The following is a 12,273-nucleotide window of genomic DNA, read 5'->3' on the forward strand; positions in this document are numbered from 1 at the left end:
GCTGAGAGAAAGATGCAGTTTAATCTCTTCTTATTCTTATTCATGGCCGCCATCGGCCTGTGTGCCGCACAGCGCTGGGCCTCCAGGCATGTGTCTGCACTCAGTTCCCGCAGTATCGAAAATCCTTCCAGCTCTGCTTCTAACCTGGTGGGAAAAACAAGACACATTCTTTTGTTTTTCAGATTGAAAGTTCAAAATTTGAAATGTAGTTTAAGCTTTTCTCTTTTCAATTTCAACTAGTTTTTGTTGTCGATAATTATGTCTCTTTTGTGCCTCCATATGGTTGCAACACATTTTGACATGTTATTCTTTCAATAATATATTACATTATGTCTACCTAACAAAATACTGAAAGAATCAGCAAATATTACGGAGTGGTTCTATCTGTGTAAATCATTATGATTATGCTGTTGCAGAATAAAATATTTTTGTTCACTTGGACTAAATCTTTTCCAAATCTGAACTGCCCAGTTGCTCGTCAAAGCAGTGCCATGCTGTACTTCTTCTTGACGTTGTCAGTAACCTCAGGTTTCAGTGACTCTCACGGCTCATTGTGTGTTTTACTTCCTTCTAGTGCATCTACGGCAAGCCGGGGGACTCTCTCTTTGCCAACGGCGCCTACGCAGCTGTCCTGCACCACAACCAGAGCCCCGACTTCTACGACGAGGTCAGACTCCGTTCCCTCCGTTTTGACTGGTGTCGCGACTGTAAACTATAAAGTGTGGAGTAAGACGTTCGCTCAGACGGGCTGGGCTTTCTTCAAACCTCTCAGGATATTTGCTCGTTACTGAAATGCCTGAGCAGCCTGAGATAATCCCATAAATCTGCCCCGGGACAGAGCTGTGAACCCACTGATTCCTCAGCACCGAGCCTGGAGCTGAGTGAAAGAACAAGGAGGTTGTTGCAGAGGGGCTGGGGTGGGGGGTCAGTGGGGTCCATATGGCTGTGGAATCATGGGGATTAGGATCTTAAGCAGGTTTAACATAACCTGCCTCAGTTTTCATGGAGGAGTTTCTCCAAAAATGACACAGTGATCAAGGATTTGTTCCTGTATAAAATGTAAATATAGACGGGCTTGTTTAGCCGTCACAATCTCATGCAAATTTCTAATATGTCTGTTCCAAATTTTTTCCAAAAAAGCGAACCTTAAAAATTAACTGCAGTTGAGAATTCAGTTTCTGTTGCTTCCCAGATCTAGATTTTTCCCACCAGCTCCAGCCGTTCTCTGCATCATGTTTCATTTCCTGTCATAAAATCGCCATGTGAATCACAGGCAGGCAGCTTTTCTTTTGCTGCTGCTGCCCTCTAGTGGAGCTGAAGTGTTCTGCTGTGTCACAGGAGCATGTGGGGTCAGAGCATGCAGCAGAGGTAGAAATAATGCAATAGATATTGGCTTTTATTAATAATCAGTTTTGCTTTTTGTCCACATGCAGTCTTTTAAAAAAAAAAAAATCCATAACTAGGTAGAAAGTTTTAAAGCAAATGTAGCAAGAGATTATTTTATTACCTGCTTTTTATAAGCCTGAATATAAAAAGTCTGGAAAGCAACTGGTTTAGATTTAGTAATTTAGTTCTGAAAAAGTATATAAAAAGACAGGATGTTTAAGGTTCCACACTTTATGCTTTATTCTGTTGTGTAAAAGACGACAAAAGAATAAAATGTTCCTGCCTTTAATTTATATCTAGTTTACGTTTTTTATCTCAACTTGAACTTTTAATCTTCACAATGCCCAATAAAATCTACTTTTGAGATACTGCTTTTTCTTCCTTAAAGTAGGTTTCTGTCTTCTGTTTTCCAGATTTTTTATTTTTATTTTTTGCTTTAAAATACAGCTGTTTCTCTCAATGAAGGAAAAACGAAAATAATGCACTATAAATAAGGCAAAAACATGGACACTGTTGGGTCATTACTTAGAGTCACTGTTTAAGAGAAACCACCAACGCTCATTATGTGGTTTATTTTAAAGGACTTCTTTGATTTTCATTTAGTTCCTTCTGAGCTCAGTTTAGGTTGTTAAAACTGGACCTGTTTAACTAAAAACTACATTTGACCACATTAACTTAAAAAAAAATACAAATTTCTTTTAGTCTTTTATTTTTCACGTAAAAATAAAATCAGTCCTCTCATGGCAAAGCAAAAATGGACACTTGCAGATTTTACAGGCCTTTGTGGACTTGTCCAACTTGTATTGGACAAGTTCCCAAAATGAAGCAAATTGGGCTGGAGCCGGTCCAAGTAAACATATAAAGACCATCACCGTAATGGACATATTGAAGTCTAATCTTGCCTGATTTATTCACCCTACCCCCTCCATTTGCTGGCTAAGTGGAGGAAAATGTGTTCTCCTATTAATTAATCATCTTGTCCAACAAAAGGCTCTCATAGGGTTCAAAGTAAAGTGCCATAGACTCGGCCAGTTTTCCAGTTGAGACCATCACAAACTAAATGGGAGATGGGTCTGATTCTATATGTAGTGTCTGTATAAAACTGAAACGCTGCTGTTCCACTGCCTGCAGGTTAAAATCGAGCTGCCGGTCCACGTGCATGACAGACACCACATCCTGTTCACCTTTTACCACGTCAGCTGTGAGTCCAGCAGCAAGGCAAGCAGCAAGAAGAGAGACGGAGTGGAGTCACTGGGTGAGTGAGTCTGACTCTGAACGTTGATTCATCCGGAGACGAGAGGTGCATGTCCGTAAAAAGGGATTCAGAAAACAGAATTTACTGGGATTAACTGAGGCTGCAAAATATGTCAATTTGTGATGTTAGAGTGTGGAATGTTGCAACTGCAAAGGACCATTCAGTTTAGGTTTTATGCCCCAAAAAAGCCACAAGAACTGAGAAAAATGTGAATTTAAAGCTAGTAACATTTTTATTTCATTATTTGAAGCATGTTCAAACATTCAAAGTATTAAAATGTCAGATGTTCACATAATGTAGTATTTGAAAGCATATATATATATATATATATATATATATATATAGTTCAAATTAATTAATCAATTGATTAATGTATTTATTTTATGACTACCTACAAAAGCTACTGCAATTCCACACCAGAACAGAAAATATTTGTCATTTGCTAAAAGCATTTTGATATCTCTGGCTCTTTGTTTGTGTCATTTATATAACATAATAAAATGTTTTGGCACTAAAGTTTTTGGGCCTGAAAGTGACACTTGAGGTTCTCCAAATATCTTAATTGTGAAAGTGGTTGATGTCTGTGCTGTACATAAAGGAAGTCTAAAATTATTCATATCCCTGTCAGAAATAAGTTAGAAAAATATTTTTTTGAATGTTACTATTAAAAAATTATTTTTTTCTTATGTTTTTTTACATAATTTTTCATTAATAAAAAACAAACAAACTAGAAAACAATTATGTGTCTTCTTTATTGGACCTAATAATAATAATAATAATAATAATAATAATAATAATAATAATATCTGGAGTTTTGATGCTCCAAATATCAAAACTGGATATTTTGTTGGAGGAGCTGATGATTAGGGTGATTGTAATGAGGCCTTCCAATCTGAAAAGATCCAGAGCTAACCATAAAGATAAATCATTAAAATACCAGAGAAAACACACAAAACGCTGCTCAGATGTTATAAAAAATGTTTTAATTCCTGAAATACCATTTTAATTTTTCCTATTAATTTGCTACTGTTAAAATAAAAATGTTTCATTATGTTTTTTTAATTGATTTTTTAAATCAAAATCTACCAAGTTCATGAATAATTTTAGCCTTATCTGTGTTTGTTTCACCTAACTGAAATATATTTTTCTTCAAATTAATAAGGTCATTAATAAATAAATCTCTGATATATTCCTTCTTTCATTTTTGTGGCATTTAGCAAGTCTAAATAATTTTGGTAATTCTCACTTAAAACACAAGAAGCTTTGCCTTATTTAACATTTCAGGGAGAGACAAAAGGTCTGTGTGTCTTTTTAGTTATTGTATGTAAACTTCTGTTTTCAACTGCATATTACTGTTTCCATCAGGAAACATAACAAAATGCTAAAAGAGTAACATTTCAATATAAATGTTGGTGTAACTGAATGTGTGGAGAATCTGAGGTGCTGGATGGAGAATTACTCTGTTGTGATAGGAGTGCTAAAATTCCCTTCATTTTTTTTAAAATTATTGCTATTTTTAGATGTATGGACACAATTTATAAATCACAAATTTATCCTGGATGTTAATGTTTTGCTTTTGACGTGTTGACGGATCATTACTGTTCCATCCCATGTGACTTACCTTCTGTTCATCTGATTCGTCTTCATGTTGTTCAGTGGGATACTCCTGGATGCCTCTGCTCAAAGATGGGAGGATGCAGTCATCGGAGCTCCAGCTGCCTGTCGCTGCTGCTCTGCCTGCTGGGTATCTGTGTCAGGACAGCAGGAAGGTACAATCTGAATACCTGATCTAGAAGTTTAATCCGTCTGCGTCCTGTGTATCTAAAAAAAGCCAAAAACGAAACCTGAGTGGCCATATTCTGCTTCCTTCTGCTAACAGTCCCAGCCAGATATAAAGTGGGTGGAAAATGCCAAGTCACTGTTTAAAGTGAAGAGCCGTGTAGCGTCAACAATATATCCTCAGGTCAGTGTCCGTTCATTAGTCGATGTATAAAAAATGAATCAAGAGATGAGATGGTTCAGCTTTATGTCTTCCTACAGGATCTCCATCTGCATAAATTCTTCCAGCATTGCCAGCTGATGAAGACCATGTCAGACGGAAACCCAGCAGAACTCATCAAATACCTGAAGGTGAGCAGCAGTGAGCCTGGCTACAGGCGGGAAAGTTACTAAGTCATTTAGCTTATACATTCAATCCCAGAGCACATGGAAGTGACCAGCTCTCTCTTTTCCACATTGCCTCCGGCCCTCTCATGAGTTTTTATGTAACTCTTATCTGTTACTTCCTGTCACTGTTTCCTCCTGTAGTGCCTACATGCTGTTGAGACTCACATCGTCATCACCTTCCTCCCAACGGTGCTGATGCAGCTGTTTGAGGTGCTCACAGCCGCCACCAAAGAAACCCACGAGATTGCTGTCAATTCCCTGCGGTGAGTTATGAAGGATCTATCCATCCCGTTCATTTGGCACACACCGCTCGTAGTCGTTTGGACCTGTTCTACTTTTAGAACTGCTTTAACGCTGCAAAGCGTTCAAAAAATTCCTCGGTTCCCTTAACCGCATTTATCTGGCCGAGTTGGTTGGATTACTACCTCACCTGTATTAGTTAATGGTCAATAAAACAGTAAAATAGTACCAGTTTGACAACATGAAGTAGGCTAATGGAGTACATCACCAACACATCATGCTCTGACCTGAAGAAACTCAAAAGGAGATGAGAAAACGTCACTAGCTGCGTTTCCATTCCAAATGTGTGCAAATCTTTGCCTATATTTTGCGAATGTCAAAAATACACACTTTCGCAAATGAAATTAAAATCACATGCGAATAAGCATGTTCACATGATAAGTCATTAAAACTCATGTCAGCGGCTATGTGTGCATCAGTTTGGGGGAAAATGTAGTCAGTGATTTTACAGAAGAGCTGGATTCAACACATTGGAATGACACACAACTGTTTATGAACTGTGCGACGCTGTGAGAGCTCTGGTGGAGCCGGCTGCTCGTTGTCTGGGAAGAAAAAAAATCAAACAAAAGCAAATCATCATCCTCTTACTACTTCCTGTCGTCCTCTTCATCGTTTCTGCCAGGATTTTTATACAATAGTTAATGGAAACGCAGCTGATGAGATTCAATAGTGTGAAATTCTGAATTCAGAGTTTCTAGCCAACCAGAATGCTCTAAAATGGACTGGGTCAGAACGAGGCCTGGCAGACATAAGGGAACAACTGCAGAACGTATAGAGCAGTGAATCTGTTCAGGAGCTGCAGACCAAAAACTCTCCTATAGTACAACCAAGAGGAACATCTGCATACTGATGAAGCTAAGGGGAATCTGTTTGGAAGCCGGTGCGTACTCTGGTCTAGAGCTAACAGTATTCAAGAAGAGGCGGCAGTGTGACCATCTGGAGCTACGTTGCTTCAAAGTTGTGTGGTGCGTTCAAAAGTGGCATTAAAATGTTTGTAGGGAGTGATTGTTTGAGCAACTGTTGCAGGTCATAATCTTAAACCAGACTGGAAGTGTTCCCTGATAGCAACATAGGCATTTCTGCCTACACAACTTTTTCGAATGAATGTGTGTGAAGATACCTTCACCACGTCTACATTTATCAATACATTGAGTTGCTGCTATGTGATTCGGTGATTCACTGCTTTTGTTGCCAAGGTATTGAACCGTTATACCTTATATAGTCAGTATGTGTCTTTGAATGCTTACAGCTTTAACATTTCCCACTCTGTCTTTTCAGTGTAATCATACACATAGTGTCCAAATGTCAGGAAGAAGGACTGGAACACTACCTGCGCTCCTTCGTTAAGGTGACCTACAGTCCACATCCACATTCCTCCAGTTATTTCTATCACCAAAGCAGCAGCAGATTATGTTTGGTTGTTTCTATTTAAATGTTAAAATTAATGAGCTGTTTGTTTTTTTTTGTTTTTGTTTCAGTATGTGTTTGTGGCCAACGCTCCAGCATCAGGAAGCTCGTCTACCACTCACGAAGTGCTGGCCACCGCTGTAACAGCCACTCTTAAGCAAACTGCAGATTTCAACACCAGCAATAAACTGCTCAGGGTGTGTAGAGACCTCAGGGCGTGATACCAACTCTGAACAGCAGGGGGAATGCTAGAGTTTAAATCTGTTGGTATCTGCAGCCGGAACAAGATGAAAAGTCCTTCAACATGTTTCTGCCTGCCGTCTCAGTCTTTGACGTGTTTTCCCATCACTGTTTCTTTATTTGTGGTGACTGCTATTCTTAGGAACTGTGGACTGTGTAGGAGGAAATTCTGACTCTAGGCCAGCTTGTGACCTTTTCTCTCTTCACCTCTTTTTCTAGTACTCATGGTTCTTCTTTGAAACCATGGCAAAATCCATGGCCCAGTACCTGCAGGAAGGGAACCGCATGAAGGTTGGTATTCAGTGACACCGACCCCTCAAATCCAGATATTCTTTTCTGGTGTGCGTCTGACAAGTTGAAGCACGCTGCATGTGGTGTGACAAAAACCCGCCATTCTGTTTTCACAAACCTTCCACTACTGGGTCATTACTCATGTGCATACTGTACATTGCAGTGTCATGAGTCTGGGTTCCATCTGGGCGCTAACCAGCAGCACTTTAAACAGGAAACTGAGGCTTAATCAGGAAGAAGGAGGGTAGAACTACGTTAGAGTTATTTTCATTCAGATCACCTGCATGATCTGGTTAGTGTTTGCATGGTTTCAGTTTTCATTTTTGGATTTTAAAAGTGGTGTATTGTGACGCCGTTTGGTTGTTTTTGACATTCAGCTTTGGACTCTCAGGTCTTAGAATAAAATTAAGTTTCTAACATTTTTTTTCAAAGTAAGGCAGATTTATAAAAATGAAAGTATAAGAGACAAAGTTTGAAAGTACATTTAGGATGTTGTATCTTATTGTTGCCAAACATTCTGATATCTATGCTGAGTAAAATACAAGCAATAACGGACAGCCAGGAGGAGTTCTCAGGTACAATTTTCCATCAGAGAATAGGAAACTATGGAATAGGATTTAATTATTTTCCAGGATGAGATAAGTATGTGAAAATACCGATATATGCGTTTCCAGACTTTTTTTTACCAACCCCATAGTCTTGGGGTTGCCGTTGCAAGTTGCCGTTACAGAGTGCCGGATGTCAGGGAGATTGTAGAGTGTGTAACATGTTTCCAGGTGGTAAATCCATATGTCAGTTGGTCCCTTACTCTACTTTAATCATGCCCGAATCTGACATTTCGTTAAGTAGCGACACTTTTTTGGGAAATCCAACAAGTTTTATACACAGTGCAATTGCTATAATTTGATATGTCCCATAGCCTTAAAGCTATAGTATGTACCGTGTCTATGTTGTGACAGCATATGAGACAGATAATCTGTGATAATCTTCTCCCAGTGCTAACTAGAAACAACCAATCAGAGCCAGGAGGCGGGTCTTAGAGCAACCAGTCATGGGTATGATTGAGAACTAGTTAGCATGGCCACCATTGATGATGGATAGGTGGTTTTCCTGTAACAGTGAGTTATGTCTCTACCGTTAGCACATTGAGAAACGCGTTCACGAGGTTGATTGACAGCACTAAGACCCTCCCCCCAGCTCCGATGGGTTATTTTTGGTGAGTAGCGGTGCGTTTCTTCAGGAGACAATAGCAGCGCATGGAGGAGGTGGAGGAGCTCCATCTTTTCACAGATTATTTGTCTCATACGAGCACGACACAGTGACAGCTTAAACAAATATGTAAAAAAAACATATCATTTTTATAAAAGTTGCTCAGCTTTACGGCCATGCTGATTGAAGTACATATAATGGAAAGCTATTCTGTTCTCTCTTCAGATGCCACGGCCCCAACGTTTCCCAGACAGCTTTCACCAGGCGCTGCAGTCGCTGGTGTTGTCCATTATGCCCCACATCACCATCCGCCACATGGAAATCCCAGAGGAAGCCAGGAGCATCAACTTGAGCCTGGCCAGTTTGATCAAGGTCTGAATGCCACATGCAAAACATGACAGCAATCGTTTCCTTTTTTTTTTTTTTTTCCTTTTTTAATCAATAGCTATTTACCATTTCCCTTTCCTCTTACACCTACGCAGTGGTTTATGAATCACAGGTTGACCAACTCATTTGTATCTATGAAATTTGACATGAGACTCAACTCGTTATTTTCACGCTTGCTGGTCTGCAATGGTTGGGTTTCCGTAAAGATGCCAGGGATGTGGTATTAACCTCAGCCGTGTGCGTTTCCCTCTCAGAGGTGCATGACATTCATGAACAGAGGCTTCGCGTTTGGCCTGGTCAACCACTACATGTGCCACTTCAGCCTTAAGGATCCAAAGGTACGTTTCCACTCAACTTCCATTCCGATTGACATTCAGCCTCTGCGTGAGATGGCATTTGTTTTTATTTGACAGAGATCCAAGTTAGATCAAAGCATGTGCTCCTCGTCCTCTGATGTGGCTTTCTTAAAACCTCGGCCCACTCAGTACACAGACGACTGCATTGTTTTCACTCGCTGTTTTCCATAAACGTCAGCCCGTTGTGTGGTGTCGGCCTGTTTATTTAGCCTCCCAGCTCACTTCGAGTTTTGTTTTCTCACATTTGTTGCGTGAGCCTCAAATTTGATTAACAAACTTAAAGAAACACAGACCTCCCCGTCATATTTGAACAATTGTATTTGCACAAGACTTGCGATGAGAGAGATTTGAATATGTGCGAGACCAAGCTCATGTGTTGTCCATGCCCGTCTCTCAGGTGCTGACAGAAATGAAGTTTGAGTTCCTAATGGCGGTATGTAACCACGAGCACTTCATCCCTCTGAACTTGCCCATGGCATTTGGACGCACCAAGCTGCAGAGAGTTCAAGGTGAGCACACAGGAGCTTCCACAACGCTGAGTATTTGTTCTAACCTGCATCCATCACACTGATGCCCTCTTTGAACCTGCCTGGTAAATGACATGTCACACCTACCTGTCATGATTCAGCCCCAGATTAGCAAACGTAACAGAAATTTGTTTGCCTCACCATGACTACGACTCGAACTGTGTTGGCGGAAACATTGCATGAATTGTTTAGCTTACCCCGAAAATTCTTTATTTTCACCTCACCCCACCCCCTCTGTTTTTTTTTGTTTGTTTTTTTATGTGTGTGTGTGTTTTGCTTGTGGTCAGATTTAATACCATATGCGACGGAGCTTTTTGGCCCTGTAGGTAGGTGACGCTCCCCTCTCCGTAACCGTAACACCCCCCACATTTGCCGCCGTGTGCAAACACTTTGCTCACCGCTCCTGTTCTGACTGGCATTATTAACCCTCCCGGCCGCCGTCAGCGCGCCCCTTCCCCTCCTCCCCTTCCCCCCTCCCTTTGACCTCTTAAGGCACTCGTCTTTTCCACTCACCCTAAACATTCCTCATGCTAGGCCTTCATCTGGGTTCCTTGTTTTGCAGTGGAGAAGCACTCTGCTGTTCAGGGAATCAACCAAGCCTCTTTTCTTTATCCATAATTGACTTTCAACTTGTAAACAGAGCCTTAAAACATTTCTTATGGAGCTGTGGTTATCTCTCTCGCTGTCTGAGCGTCTTCCCTCTGCATATTGTTCTCTCTCTGTCTCCAGCATTAGCCAAGATAATAGTTGCTTGGTTTTCAGGCTTTGGCTCCTCTTGAATTAACATAACGGATAACTTCTCCATTCTAGCAGCCTCTTTGATCTTTTCTGATTACATGCAATTAAAAAAGTTCCTGCATCAGAACTTCCTAATACTCTCCATTATGGGCAGAATTATTTGGGTTCTTCTCATTTTCATATTTGTGGAGGTAATGTTTCATTTGATGTGTTTTGTGATTTTGTTGCACATTGGTTTGCGGTGTTGCACTTTGAGACGTATTTTGCATTTGTGCTACCTTGCAACTAGTTCTGGTTCATTTCAGTGGAGTACCATGTATTGATCCGGTTTACGCCATTTTTGTTATTTATTTAATTGATTTATTTATTTATTCTTAAGTACTTAAGTAGAAAACTACTAACTAGGATACAAGAAACATTCAGTTCTTATCAGGTATTAAACTGATATAAGTACAACCTCAAAAGCACATGACTTATTATACTGTTATTAACTGAAGCTCTCTCAAACTGCAGACCCAGTTTATAGAAAACAATATTTAGTAGGTTGTAGAACTATCTTTAACACTTCTTTATCATCTTATTAGACATATTACTGTGTAGGAGTTATGACCTACTTCTGTTTACCCCATTTATTGCTTTAGTCCTTTGAGCTTTGCAAGTATTTGCTTCAGTTCAGTTTTCTAAAGCTTGAGCTGCAGTTTTAGGTCAAAGTCTGGATTTTTTTCTGGGTCATGACATGTGTTTGGGTCCCATAAGGTGCCCAGATCCTATTGTGATCCCACCAAGCTAATTATTTAACTCAGCACCGTTTAATGAGAGAGACATCAAAAAGTTGCAAGAGACCAAACTCCCTGGGCTGGAGTTTTCAGACCTCTGCTCCAGGACTTTGTTCATTGATTGGATTTTTGCTCAGATGATTTTGGAGAGAAAGGGCTTTTTGTCTTGGCACCTTCAAGCTCTTAGATTGTATTGTCATGAATTTCAGTCTTTTACATGTTGACTGCTTGCATGGAAGTCTATAAAAAGACAGTTGAAAAATGGCCTAGCCAAAGTCCAGACTTCTAACCGGACATATTTCACAACAAACATGAGTTATTTTCTGGAACATTTAACCCAAGATTTAAATGTAGCCTGCATGCTTCAGACTGCGACCTGGAGCGAGAGCAGAGTTTGTCAGCAGGTGTGAATGGAGGTTAATGCAAAGAGCATTTTATTATCCCTCACCAGTTCTACCACAGTGGCTGCATTTGTGATATGGTAATCTTGGAAAAATGACTTGTGAAAGGCAAGCATAGGCCAAAGAGGAACTCTGCCATTTTAAACTACGATTTTGCTGCCCAGTAGAAATAACAGTGAAGTTAGCAAGTGAGAGACTTCACGTTTCTAAACAGTTCAAAATCTTTCCGTTCTTGAATACCAATTTATACATAGTTAAAAAGATAAATTCACCAACTTGACATGTGGTGATTTTTTTTTATGTCTTAAATTCAGCTTAGGTTTTGTAACCAGCAGTATAAGAAAGGTATTTCTCTTTCCCAGAAATGGTTAAATCTAGCTGGTAAACTCAAGGTTAGGAAACTGGAAACCAACATAACTTAAAATTTACCTATTCTTGGATGCTATTTCGAAGGTAGTTAAATGATAAAAACATAGGCTATAGAGGGTTTTCTCCATCTGTCTTAAGCACAGCTTAGGCTTTATGTCACAGCATTTTAAGAAAGGTATTTCTCTTTTTCAGAAGGCATTTTAGCTGGTAATCTCTCCAATCTTGGATGCTAATTTGTATGTATGTATAAAGTTGACAAAGATAAATGTTGGCCTTGTTCTTTACAAAACTCCTTAGCCTTTCTAAAGTAGCCTAATGCTGTAATATACTATAGATCTCATTCTCTAGAAAACACTTAAGCTAGTTTGTGATCTGAAGTTTAAGAGACTGTAAACCAAGATGGCTCCAGATATCTCAGCTTCAGCTTATGAAAATAAACAAGACAGATTTTTTTTAGATCTGTTT

The 12,273-nt window shown here is 39.7% G+C and overlaps 1 protein-coding gene across 3 annotated transcripts in view; it reads left to right on the forward strand.

Moving 5' to 3' along the window:
* The window catches only part of dock11 (dedicator of cytokinesis 11), an 82,209-nt gene that overhangs the window by 31,045 nt on the left and 38,891 nt on the right, over positions 1 to 12,273 (forward strand). For 2 of the 3 annotated variants that reach the window (XM_008435028.3, XM_008435026.3), the window contains exons 19-31: positions 575 to 667; positions 2,518 to 2,641; positions 4,298 to 4,410; positions 4,521 to 4,604; positions 4,682 to 4,771; positions 4,949 to 5,070; positions 6,386 to 6,455; positions 6,586 to 6,711; positions 6,974 to 7,045; positions 8,480 to 8,626; positions 8,896 to 8,979; positions 9,395 to 9,506; positions 9,812 to 9,850. In XM_008435028.3, the coding sequence (XP_008433250.2) occupies positions 575 to 667; positions 2,518 to 2,641; positions 4,298 to 4,410; positions 4,521 to 4,604; positions 4,682 to 4,771; positions 4,949 to 5,070; positions 6,386 to 6,455; positions 6,586 to 6,711; positions 6,974 to 7,045; positions 8,480 to 8,626; positions 8,896 to 8,979; positions 9,395 to 9,506; positions 9,812 to 9,850 (1,276 nt within the window). The remainder of the gene's footprint in view (positions 1 to 574; positions 668 to 2,517; positions 2,642 to 4,297; positions 4,411 to 4,520; positions 4,605 to 4,681; positions 4,772 to 4,948; positions 5,071 to 6,385; positions 6,456 to 6,585; positions 6,712 to 6,973; positions 7,046 to 8,479; positions 8,627 to 8,895; positions 8,980 to 9,394; positions 9,507 to 9,811; positions 9,851 to 12,273) is intronic. The other variant, XM_008435027.3, reaches the window with a different exon arrangement.

This window comes from Poecilia reticulata, chromosome 18 (genome assembly GCF_904066995.2).
Source record: "Poecilia reticulata chromosome 18, P_reticulata-male-v2, whole genome shotgun sequence".
NCBI lineage: Eukaryota > Metazoa > Chordata > Actinopteri > Cyprinodontiformes > Poeciliidae > Poecilia > Poecilia reticulata.